The 12,639-nt window shown below is 54.0% G+C and overlaps 1 protein-coding gene across 4 annotated transcripts in view; it reads left to right on the top strand.

Moving 5' to 3' along the window:
- The first annotated feature begins 4,532 nt into the window (after nt 1-4,532).
- Nucleotides 4,533-12,639, top strand: part of Atp2a3 (ATPase sarcoplasmic/endoplasmic reticulum Ca2+ transporting 3) — a 30,813-nt gene continuing 22,706 nt past the window's right edge. For all 4 annotated transcript variants that reach the window (XM_004638293.2, XM_023723363.1, XM_023723362.1 and 1 more), the window contains exon 1: nt 4,533-4,825. In XM_004638293.2, coding sequence (XP_004638350.1) covers nt 4,708-4,825 — 118 coding nt within the window. In that variant the 5' untranslated portion in view covers nt 4,533-4,707. The remainder of the gene's footprint in view (nt 4,826-12,639) is intronic.

The following is a 12,639-nucleotide window of genomic DNA, read 5'->3' as shown; positions in this document are numbered from 1 at the left end:
CAAAAACAAAAAACAAAACAAACAAAAACTGCTCCTAAAGCCTAAAGCTGGTTTTGTTTTTAACCCCATCCCTTTGGCTGCGAGAAATAAAACAATGTCAAAACCCCAGAAACCTGCTCCAATATGGAAAAGGGCCTAGTGTCGTGCCGTGGAATCTGGTGAGCCCAGGGTAAGAGTACAGCAGAGCCTCAAGGACTGGGGTACCCTCAGGCAGCGCCCCTCTCTCTTCTCCCCTTCCATCTCCACCTCTCTGACTTCTCTGCCAGTGAGATGTCACCTCGGCTTCCTGTTTCTTGTGCTCTTGGCTTCCTTTGCTCTCCTGATGTTTCACAGGAGACCGTACTGATCTGGGCCCTCTAACAAGCTCTGGTCCACACAACGCAGCCTTCAGGATACAGTCTCTGGCCCAACATTTAGAGAGTCAACAGAGAATGCGTGGCTCGGCTCACCTGCTCTTGGCTGAGCTACTCCGGAGTTCTAATTTTTCCGGTCTACTTAGTGGGGAATAGGAGTACCATGGGCAGCAGAGGTTACCCCCCCAGAAACCTAAACCCAGGACTGTGCTCTTCTTAATGTTAAGATAAGGTCTTGCTAAATTATCCAGGCTGGCCTTGAATCTGTAATTCTCCTGCCTCAGCCTTCTGAATGCTGGGATTACCAGTCTATGTCACCTTGCCCAACTAGAGCTATGTTTCAACTTTCCACATGGAGTCCCAGAGCCTTCCCACCCCACTTGGCCTCCAGTGTAGCTGTCTACTGGCCAACCCCTCAGCCTGCTGTCCGTCCCCTAGGACTGAGTCCCTCTCCTACCCAACTCTGATGCCAGAAACTTGAGGATCAGCTCTGACTCCTCACTTGCCCTCGCCCCCAACTTGAACCCATTGTTGCAGGCAGTCTCAGTTAGATAAAAAATTGTAGGCAGTCAGACAGGGTCAGGGCCTGGAAGGAAATAACAACAGCCAGGCATCTTACAACTGTGGGAAGGATGGAGGTCCCTGCTGTGAATTGAACTTAAACACTGGCATCCAGGATTGACCATTACTCAGGAAGAATTATTGTCTGAAGGCCTCCTGATAAGGTCCTGTTTTACACTCATGCCCGCTTACTACATGACTCGCTACCCCATTTGGTCCTGGGCCTAATCAATTTTACCTGAGCAAATGGTGCTTGAAATCCGATTTGTTGACCATAGTTTAGTCCCACCCTGCATCTGTCTAAGCAAGACCACTTTGTCTCTACCTCAGCCCCGCATGGTTTTGCCCTATAAAGGTAACGTGGAAGAGACTGCTTCCTGGGCAACCCGCTTGAGTCCCCCTCCTGTCCCTCTCCGACTGAAGCTTTCCTTTCCAATAAAGTTTTACCCTCAACCTCCGTTTGTTCCTAAAATTCATTCTTTGGTTTTAGGGAACGCGAACTCATCCAGGCCAGGTCGGGAGTTTCACATTTCTGTATCACCACCACCAGGGCCTCTGTGCTAGCCACAGCTCTGACTGGGACTGGCCTCCTCATCTTCTTGGGGCCAAACACAGGCTTGTTTCCTTTTGTTCTTCCCTCTTAGCCTTTCTCCACATGAGCTTCTACAGAGACTTTTCTACCTTTCTTTTCTTTCTTTTTGTGGAAACGGGGATTGAACTCAGGCCCCTGCGCAGTGTCAGGCAGGTGCTTACTCCACTGAGCCATCTCCTTGGCCCCTTATGGAGACTTTTCTAGAAGGCAAATCTGGCCCCATCTCTCCATGGCTTAACCAGCCTTTCATGTGACCCAGGTTCTCAGTGTCAGAGCTTTGCCTCCCCGAGGTACCTACCAGTCCCATCTTGCGCTCCCACTCCCTATGTTCCAGCTGTGCTGAGCGACTGAATATACTGTTCTTAAGACCTGACTCAGGCTTCCCACCTTCAACTCAGGCCACTTTTGGCTGTCTGAGGCTCCTGCTCCAAGTGTCTGCAGCCTGCCCCTCAGGTGATGTACTCTGCTGCCGTCTATCCTTTAGGGGAGATGAGAAGCTGGGGTGTTTTTTTTTTTAAATTTTATTTGTGTGTGTGTGTGTGTGTGTGTGTGTGTGTGTGTGTGTGACCAGCTCAGCCCACCAGGGGGCGGGGCAGGCTGGCATGTGGTGCTGGGGGATTGAACCACGGTCCCTGTGCTTTGCTAAGCTTGTTCTAAGTAGGTGCTTTAGACCACTGAGCCATCTCACCAGCCCCTGTTTGCTTATTCTTGACCTACCTTTTAAGGACTTCTCTTTGGGGTGGGCAGCTAGTCAGCAAGGGGGTGTCTTCTTGGTTATCTTCGAGTTGGTCAGTGAGTGTGGATATCTATTGTACTCAATAAGAGTAACACATTGACTCTAGAGCAAATACACATGTATACAAATGTAGTGTATAGGTGTGAGTACATTCTGCCTTAAACTTAGCTATCCCCCTTTTTCTTCCCCCATATTTTACTGGAGGTGGGGGCAGCATATCATTTGTGTACCAGGCTTTCTCCCTGTGTCCTGCCTATCAGCTCTTTTTCTGGTCTCTTCCTGCAAGTTCCAAGGTCATTTGACGCCCTTTTAAAATCTAGGTTTTCTCTCTGCCCTTGTATTTGACTTGTTTCTCAGGGGAATCTGTCTAATGAAGTTTGTTTTTGACTCTCTGTGGTCAGGATTAGCTAGACCTATTGCATTTTCTCATTACAGACTCTAGTCCCTACAAAATGACTATGTGTGATCCAGTAGGGGTTTGTGGATGGCCAAGGTGGGCCTGCGGACAGGTGTATGAGCTGGAAGCCGCAGCTGCTGGCATCTGTTTGCCCTGCCAGCGGTGACTTGGAGGGAGGGTGAGGTGGCCTGGAGAAAGGAAACACAGGCCAGGCTGCCAGAGCAAACAATCAGGCCTTCTGGCCCTACCTTCCAGCAAATGCCAACTCACAGCTGAGGGCAGGGAGGAGGGGGAGAGGTTTGGAATTAAGGTCCTGGAGATGGCAAGGGGGAGTCAGACTGTAGACCACAGGATGTGTGTTTGGAAGGGGATGCAGTACCCCAGCTCTCAAGTGCTAGGGCTCCCTGTCTCTGGGGAAAGGGCTCTAGTGGGGAGCTATCAGACTCTGTCCCCAGCCTGGCCCTGCCTATCATTTCTCTTAGTGTCTTTGCCAACTGGAGAGGTAGGAGGGAAGGCACTGGGCAGAGATACCTGGAGATTTGAGGTTTAAACTGTTAGACTGGGCTGGATGTAGTGGTGCACAGCTACAATAATCTCAGCTACACGGGAAGCTGAGTCAGGAGGACTGAATTCAAGCCCAGCTTGGGCAATTTAGCGAGTCAGCAAAGAACGCTCCAAAGAAAGAAAGAAAGAAAGAAAGAAAGAAAGAAAGAAAGAAAGAAAGAAAGAAAGAAAGAAAGAAAGAAAGAAAAAGAAAGGCTGGAGCTGGAGCTCTGTGAAGGCCTCTGTCAATCCCCAGTACCCCTCCCCATTAAAGAAGGTGGGGACAAGTGGACTAGCCAGTCCCCACTGGTGTCCATGGGCTCTGGAAACTGAAAAAAGAAGACAGAGGAGCCGAGCCCTGCCCTCCAAGGTAGAGGTGCAGGGTTGCACATAGGCAAGCTGAAAGCTGAGACTTGCAGGGGTACTCTCTAGAAGGTGCGGCGCTGGTTATCTGGGAATCCATAATCCCAGCTCGGTCATCTCAGAGGCTGAAGCTCTGACTGACTGACTGCCTGATGGCAGTTTGGCTGGAGGTGGTGGGGTGAGGTTCCTCTAGCTGGCTGGGTCCCTCCAGCTGGGTCCCTCCAGAGTGTCCCTTCTTGCTCCTCCTTTTATGGTTTTTGCCTTCCCCTATCTACTTCTTACGACCTGCACCTCTCCTCTGGCACCCTGAGGAAGGGTTAAAGGGGTTCCCAGGTCACTCCTCCTGCGGATACTGGGCAGAAACCACCACTCTGACTCTCACGAATCTCTAGGGAGCCCCGCCCCCACCGGTGGCCACATTTCCTGCCACAGATCGGGCATAGAGTCCCAAGTCACAAGCCTGGTGTCCTTCACCTTCTTCTATCTAGGGGCTCATCGCTAGAGGTTCCCATAGTCTGAGAAATGTCCGCGCATAGCGGGTACTGGGGAAAGAAGAAAAGTAGCACAAAGCTCGCACGAGCAAAGCATCAGGTGGCTGCCTCCGGAGGAGACCTGCTTATCCGTAGGCTTCTGGTCCCTCCAGATCCAGGGTCACATTGCGCAGAAATAAAGTTGGGAACTAGGACGCCCCTCTACGGACAGCTCCGTTTTGCAGTGCTCCCCCCTCCCCTGGAGAACGGAGAGGAGGCGAACGTGGTTGCTCCTAGACCCACGGCAGGCAGCACCCTAGCTCGGCGGACAGAGGCCAGGGCCGCACCCGACGGCCGGGCTGGGCAGCCTGGCTCCGCCGGCCAGCCTCAGTGCCTCCTTCTGTAGAAGGGGTGGCCGGCCGGCTGCGCGCCCCGGGGCGGGGCGCTGTGGCAGGGAGGGCGGCCGGAAGGAGTGTGAGTGCGGGGGCGGGCCCGCGCCGCCCCGCCCTGGGGAGGGAGCCGGGGGCAAAGCATCCTGGCTTGGGCCTCGGGCGCCGCCGCCACTGCCGTCGGGGGAGGTCCCAGCGCGGACATGTCCTCGCGCGGCGCCCTCCCGGGCTCGAGCCCCCGGCACCCGGCGCAATAGTCCCGCGCAGAGGCGGCTGGACGGCGCGGACGGCCAGGCAGGCGGCATGGAAGAGGCACACCTGCTCCCGGCTGCCGACGTGCTGCGCCGCTTCTCGGTGACAGCCGAGGGTGGCCTCAGCCCGGAGCAGGTGACCAGAGCGCGGGAGCGCTACGGCCCCAACGGTGAGCGCGCGGCCTGGCCGCCCGGTGGTCCTCTCCTACCCCAGCCCTGGCCCCCGCGGGCGGGCAGGAAGCCAGGGCTCCGGAAGCCTCGGCAGATGCTCTCGGGGCACCCGGCAGAGCTGCGCGGCCACCTTCGCGGGTTTGGGGCGGGTTCCGCCTTGGGAAGCCGGACGTCTCTTGGCGCCCCCTCCCCGGGGGCCCCGTCGCTTGGACCTTTCGGGCTTCCCCCTTTACGCGGGTCCCCTTCCATTCCTGCAAATCTTAGCCCAGGCCCTGAGCGTCTGCCCTTAACCCCCGCGCCGCGTTGAGTGCCCCCCTCCTCCCCCCGGATGGTGCAGGTGCAGAAGCTGCGGCCGCCTGGGCAGTGACTGGCCAGGGACCCCGAGCTCAGCCTCACAGCTGGCGCAGAAGAGAGGGTCCTCCCCCAAGGATGCAATAAAACGCCCGTGAGGGTGCAGCAAGCCTGGGTTCCCACCCCCACCCCCACCCCCACCTTAGGTCTTCCTCTTTCTGAAACCCAAACGGATGTCGCTGGAGAGAGTCCGTGGACGCTTTGAACGGCTGAGGCCCAAAACCCACCATCCTAGGGTAGCAGATTCATGGCCTCGGGAGTTGTTATCCGACCGGGTGAACAATGTCTTTTGGTGCCCGCTCCCCGGGGGACCAGAAGTGGCCCCCGCAAATCTGTGGGCACGAGAGAGACTTTCAGCTCTTACACTTTGCGTGGGAGGACTATCTTTTCTTCCTTCCTCACCTCCTTCTAAGGAGTGTGGGATTCCCTTTGTGCCGGTCGCTCCTTAGATGTGGCCCCAGTACATCTGGAGACTCCTGAGTTTGCAAGATGTGAGGGCACCCTACCTGTGACCCTTCCAGGCAGGAGCTGCTACTACTCCTGACTCTCCCCTAGCACCTGTCAGAGTGTGAGAGGTTGAGAGAGAGAGAGAGAGAGAGAGAGAGAGAGAGAGAGAGAGAGATGGCCTCACTATCCCCAACTTGTAGTCTGGGCCTGTGTCCTTTAGGGGCCAGGAGGCCTCACCCTCTGGGGGTTCCCAGCCAGCCAGAGAGGAGGGGGCTGTGGCCTGGGTGTCCCTCTGTTCAAGACTGGCTTGGAAATTACAAATTGCTGTCAGAAAGGGCGCTTCGGGTTTTGTATTGGTTTATGAAAACCACTTCTTATATAAATATTATCTTTCTGAAGCAGAAATCCTTTCTCAAAAAAATTAGTTGCTATATTTAGTTGAGTTGTGGGAGGAACTGGGGAGATAAATATTATTTAATATCCCCCATTAATGACTTGGCAGGGAGAGTGTCTGTCCTTTACTGCACAAGAGCAGCCCTGGGTTGGGGTAGAATGGGGGTCTGACAGGCAGGCCTGGGGTCCCACAGCCTCTTTGCTGCTGCTGGAGAATCTTGATTCTCAAGGGAAGCTAGAAACCCAATTGGTGGCGCTGTCCCTAGAATCTCACAGATTCTATCCCTGTATAAGCCTGGGTCCCTCTCCTCTCTGACTCTCATGTTTTCATCTGTCCAGCAGAGGAGGAGCTGGCAGGGAGGGGTTAAGCCTCTGGTCTCCTTGCCTCATGTAGTTCTGTCTGGGTAAGAGGTCTTCAGGGGACCCAAACCTGAACATCCCTGGGAGGTGATGGGAAAGATGTTGGCTTGGCCTGGTGTGTGGGTCCACCCACAGGCAGGAAGATGAGTATGGATACGGTAGCTAAAGTGGGAGGGGGCATTGCTAGGCTGCCCTGGTTCCTCAGTGTTTTGATAATATAAGAATGAAAACTTGTGTTTATTGAGCACTTGCTGGGTGCCAGGCACAGTTCTCAGCAGTTTTCAACTGTTATCTCATGTTTTTCCCCCACACAGCTCTATGAGGTAGAGAGACTTTCAGCTCTCTACCTCATTCCCATTTTATAGAGGAAAAAATTGAGGCACCAGAAGTTAAACAGCTTAGCAGGGTCCATCATAGTTAAGTGGTGGTGTTTATGTGGAGTTCCTTCCCCTCCCTGGGCTTTAGTTTCCCTCTCTGTACAAGAAGGTCATAGGTTCTACAGGCTCACGCACACTGGTTTTGTGGCCTTTGCTAGGTGTTAGGTTCAGCTGGGCAGCAGCTATTCCAGATTTGTCCCCAGTCCCCACAGGGCCCCGGAGGACACTTTCCTTATGTCACTGTTCACTGTTCGGCTTCTTTCTCAGGAAGTGTCCCATCCCGGGGCTCTGGAAGTTGTCAGGTGAGCAGAAAGAAGCCAACAGCTCTTTCCCGTCACCCCTCCCCCTTCCCCTTCCCCCTTGCACTATCCTGGCCAAGGGAGGAGGTCCCCGTGTCCTATCCTCTAGTCTCTACTGGCACTGCCTCTGTGGTGGGGCTGAATGGGTTCTGTACTCTGACTCTGGCTTTTCACAGCTGGGCAGTCCCTGACAAACCTTGGTTTCCTTGTTTAAAGTGAGGCTACAATAAGAGATCATTGCTAGGGCTGCTTGTGCACGTTTACTGCGATCACTTCCATCAAGTGTAGGTCCTGATAGAGAAGGTTGGGGCTGCTGGGCCAGAAGCTGCGTGGTAGGGTGGGCGGGGTCTCTGGGTGGAGAAAACACCCCAGGGACTAGTGTTCCCCCACCCAGGCTCTATGCACCTGCAAGATCGTTAGCGCTAAAACCACAAGGAAGTCATTTGCTTAAGTCTTAAGTTTGCAAATTATGCCAGGGGTAGGAGGGGGGAGGCTGGGATCTCATCTAGGTCCCACTTCTCTTCCTCCTCCCTCCCAGAGGCAGAGGGTGGGAGGCTCAGCAGCAGCACAGCCAGTGGGATGCCAGCTAGGAGTCCGTGGGCACACAAAACACCATCTGGCCACACCTCGCCTGCCTGTTAGGCAAGTGCTCTGTAACTGAGCTGCAACCCCAGCTCGAGGCTCCTGTTTTGCACAGAAGGGGGTGTTTTGCCCCACAGTCCACCTGACCAGCATTCCTGCAGCCAGGTCCATGAAGAGCACCCTTGGGTCGAAATTCCTGTTGGCTACAGAACTTCATTTTGGGTCTGTTCCCTTGTTTCTTCCCACTTCTGATGGCTGTGTGGGTTGTTCACAACCTCTGCTGTTAACACATTGTGTTACATGGCCATCCTTGTCCCATATCTTGACTTACACTGGACAGTAGTACTAAAGGATACATCCTTCAAAGTGATATTGCTGTGTTCAAGGGGAAGTGTACCTGCAGTCTTGACAGCTGTTGCTAAATTTTGGTAAGGTTGAACCAGCGGGCTATTTCCTGCTGCCTGGCCACTGGTGGGAAGATTGCATTCTGATTGGTGCCACTCTATTGGAAAAGTGTCCTCTCATAGATTTACTTTGCATCTTTCTGATTTTAGGTCAGGTTAGGCATCTTTTCATACTTTTAGGACCCAACGTATTTCCCATGTGCCCATAAGCTGGCTGCTCATTTCCTTTTTTGGACGAGGAAAGGGAGTTGGAGGAGCCAAAGAGTTGAAGTTGGAGAGTTCAGGGGGTCAGGATAAGGGGTGATCCTAAGAAGTCTAGAGGGGGCTCTGCTCAGCAGAGCTTGGGAGTGGCAGTATGAGGCCCAGACCCTGCCTTCCTGGGCCTCAGGATGCCCACCTACAGTGGATATGATGGGGCCAAGGTACCCCGGGGTGGGGCAGGCAGCCTGATTTGTAGTCCCCCATGGCTTGGTGATGGCCTTCTTTCCTGCCTTCAGCCCAGCTCCTGTTGTCACTGAGCATGGGAAACCTCTATGTGTGACACCTGGAAACCATGCCAAGAGGAGTGAGGTGAAGGGAAGGAGGTGCAGTTGGAGTGGCTTAACTGCCTGGGTGTTCTCAAGCTGACTTGCCCCTCCTTGGCTTCAGTGTCTTCCTCAGTGTATCAGAAATGGCCCCTGAGGTCCCCCTTGGCCTCTCGGGATCTGAAGCTGATTCAAGGGTGAAGGTGCTGCTCACCTGCAGCCATTGGGAAGATCAAGGTCTTTTAGAACTAGCCCTCGCATTCATATCCACTGGGCTCCGTGGGGCTTCCAGGAACAGCACCAAGCCTATTCTAGAGGGACCCCCTCATCCTCAGGCAGGGGCAGGTCTGCTGGATGGAGTGGCAAGATACACAGACACTGAAAAACCACCTACCTGGTGTGCCAGGAAAGCTGGGAAGGTGGTGGGGGAGAGGGAGCCATTTTTCAGAGCTCCTCAATGGTCCTCAGTGGAACAGGGCCTGGTGGTCCATTCTAGGTGGACCTTGGAGGTGAGGGCAGCACCAGGTAGGCTGGGCAGGTGCTGCCCAGCCAGGGCCTCTCCCTGTCTCTGCAAATAATGATTTAATTGCTCTGTAAATTTACCTTGGAGGAAGATCATGGTGAGTGTGGCCTCTTGGCTGGAATTGACATTTAGAAGCTGAAGTTCCAGTTTTCCATGTTGTGAGAAGGAAGGAGTCCAGGGGGATTAGGGGAGCAGGTGGTATAGGAGCCTAGGGGAACCCTGGGGCAGTCCAGCCTGCACCCCTTCTCTCTGGCTTCAGGCTGAGGACCCAGAGCTGAATAAACAATGGCTGGGAGGGCACAGTGTGGACCCAGCAATGACTTAGCCCTGCCCTCTCTGGAGATGCTACTGTCTGGTAGCAGGGCTGCTCAGTACTAGTGACTGCTCAGAGGAGAGCAGGGTGACAAGGAAGTCTTCCTGGATGGGTGGGGTGCAGATGAAGAGATAGGGAAAGGTTCTCTGGGCATAAGGAATGACACAAGCAAAATATTGACAGGGAAAAGCTTTAGTTGCACAGGGAGGTGATGGCACTCCCGAGGCATATTGCTTGGTGGGCGGGGGCGGGGGGATCTACGTCTAAGATGGGGATGTGATTCTGGGGCAGATCTAAGAAGGCCTTGATGGCTGCCATGCTCAGCCGGTTGTTACTCTGTCATCTGAGGACAGCCACTGACGTCATTTGTGTGCTGGAGTGCCTTCTGTGTGCCCATGTGCCAGGCACCCTGACTGGCGCTGGAGACATTGCACTGAGCATAGCATGGAGCTCATGGCCCCATCCCTGTTACTGTGCTAATGCATGACTGTGGTTCTAGGCCAGTGTGGGAGTTAATCTTCAGCCCTCCAGGCCCACAGGGTGGCGGTCAGAGAAACTCTGGGGCGAGGAATCTGGTCCAGAGGGCTTTAGTCAAGTTCTGCACTATCTCTGTGTCTCCTGCCATGGCCACAAGCCAGCCACCCTGGCCCCTGGGTGTGTTTCTCCATCTGCACAAAGGGAGTGATAACATTACCTCCTCCTGACGGTGCTGTGACAGCTGCTGATATACATAGTGACCCAGTAGAGATCACCATGCGATATGCCCAAGCGATAACAGGTGTGGCTGGGGAGTCTACTTGGAGACCTGGGAGGAGCAGTGCCTTGTTACTGTGGCCCAGCTGAGCAGGTCAGCACTGCAGGGGAGATGCCTAGGCATCCTCCCGCTTACCAAGTAGGGGCCCACTGCTGTGCTTCCAGAGCCACCATCTCAAGGGGACTGCTCAGCTCCAGATGTGCAGCTGCCGGGAAGCAACATCTTCTATGGATAGCTGAGTTGGAGAACAGGATAGGTGTTTTCGGGGCCAGGGTGATGGCTCAGTGGAATAAGTGCTTCCCTGGCAAGTGCAAGGGCCTGAGTTCAATCCCTGGTTTCACTGGGGGGCGGGAGGGATAGGTATTTTCCCAGCCATGGGATCCCCCTGTGGCTTTGGGACTTACTCTTGTATAAGGCAAATTGAGTCCCTTGGAGTCTTGTAGAATCAACATTTGAACAATCTGGGCCTGACCTAGCAGGGCCTTGTACCCCAACTCCACACTTAGTACCATTTGTAAGGACAGTAGATCGATTTGGACAGGATGATTTGGGCTGGTAGCTCTTGAGCCACTGCAGAGAACCAATTAATGGGATGGAGGTATCAGCCCTACGGTCAGAACATGGAACACCAAGCTCTTTTAGGGGAACTTGGTTGAGAGGTAAAGGGACCAGAGGATAGAAGGCAGGGAGTTTTAGCTCAGGGGACCTGGAGCAGAAAGCAGAGAGCCAGACTGGGCTCAGAGCCCCCCTCTGCTTCCTGGCTGTGGGCTGTGACAGTCCCTCCACCTCTCTGTGCTTTAGTTGTCTGCTCTAAAATGGGAATAATAACAGCATCCTCCACTAAGGTTGCTTGAGAATCACAAGAGTTGTGGTACCTAGGAGTCGGCAGGGGCCCTGGCTCACAGTCAGGATTAGTTGCTGCAGCGCCGCCCCTGCTGCTTGACTTCTCGGCTCTAGTTGACACTTTGGTCCCAAGGCCCCAGGTGCACTGGTGGGGCAGCAGGTCTGCAGTGAAGGTGGCTCTGATGAGGATGGTTACAGCAACACCTCGGCGTGGGTACAGCTTCTTTCCCATCTTCCCCGGGGAGCTTGGTGCACCACAGGGAGCCAGCTGCTTTGACAGGACCAGGACCACACCTGCACCCTGTGCCAGGATGGGCAGGGCCTCAGCTGTGACTATGAGGCTGGCTGAGCCTGCGCAGGGAGATTGGAAGCAGAACCTAGTAGTAAAAGCCAGGGCCGGAGGAAGTCGGCTGCTTTAGTGACAGTCTCCAGGCTCCGTGGTTGGCTGGGTGTGGTGGCACACACTGGACTTCCACCACTACTTTGGGAAGTGGTAAGAATGATGGGATGAGTGTGTTTGAGGTCAAGGGGAGTATCTTTTTTTTGGCAGAACTGGGGATTGAACTTAGGCCCTTGTGCTTGCCAGGCAAGCAAGCGCTTATTCTACTGAGCCATCTCCCCAGCCCCAAAGGGGAGTATCTTGAGGAAGAGTCATGACAGTGTGTCTTTTACTGTGATCAATCTTTAAAAATTTAAACATTTATCATATCTTAAAGTCACACCTCAGAGTGAAGTTGTGTTTCAAAAAAACCCATCACCAACACAAACCCACTTAACAGCAAAACTCAGTGGTTTATGAGAGCAGTGATTCATTTCTTTCTTGCCGGGTAGCAACAGCAGGTGGGTGATCGGGGCTCTGAGCCTTCCTTGCTCTATGATTCAGGATGACAGAACAGACACCACCTTACAGTCACTGCTGCTATAGCAGAAGGTCAGGGAACCCCGACCTGTGCTGACTAGCATGGCCAGCAGCAGCTTCTTGTGGCTATTTAAGTGAAATGGCCACTCTCTGCTTGGGCCCCCTGAGCTAAAACTCCCTGTCTCCTATCCTGTGGCTCCTTACCTCCCAACCAAGTTCCCCTAAAAAAGCTTGGTGTCCCATGTCCTGATGGTGGGGCTGATACCTGGAGTGAACTGTTTCGGTCATTAGCCACATGCTAAGTGCTCGATGGCTACACGTGGCCAGCAGCAGTGAGCTGCACAGACCGGCAGCCCTCTGTCAGCACAGAACGTTCTCCTAGACAGTGACCTAGAGAGTCTCACACCAAGCACCCAGTGCACCAGCTGGGAACTAACACACATTCTCCTTCTGGAAACTCACAGGGGACCAAGAAGTACTAACTCTATGTGGCCACAGATGGGAAAAACCGGAAATGTTTGGGTGAAACACTCCAAAGAGTGGTTTCTGAGTCCATGAGGGTCAGGGAGCAGGAGGGAGAGCAGGTGGAGGAAGGAACTTGAGAGGCCCCCTAAGGCGGCACGAGGCCTCTGGGGGGTGGGATGTGAGAGCCCTCTGCCTGTGACTTAAATCTTAACCTCTTGGTCTGCCCAGAATAAACCTGCTGAAGAACATGGTGGCTTACAAGCTTCTTGCCTCACAGGGAGAGATTAGAGAAACAGCAGAAGGAATTCTGGTGGGACTG

The sequence above is a fragment of the Octodon degus genome, unplaced genomic scaffold, assembly GCF_000260255.1.
Source record: "Octodon degus isolate 3935 unplaced genomic scaffold, OctDeg1.0 scaffold00098, whole genome shotgun sequence".
NCBI classification, from domain to species: domain Eukaryota; kingdom Metazoa; phylum Chordata; class Mammalia; order Rodentia; family Octodontidae; genus Octodon; species Octodon degus.
This window is presented reverse-complemented; position numbering and strand designations above follow the sequence as displayed.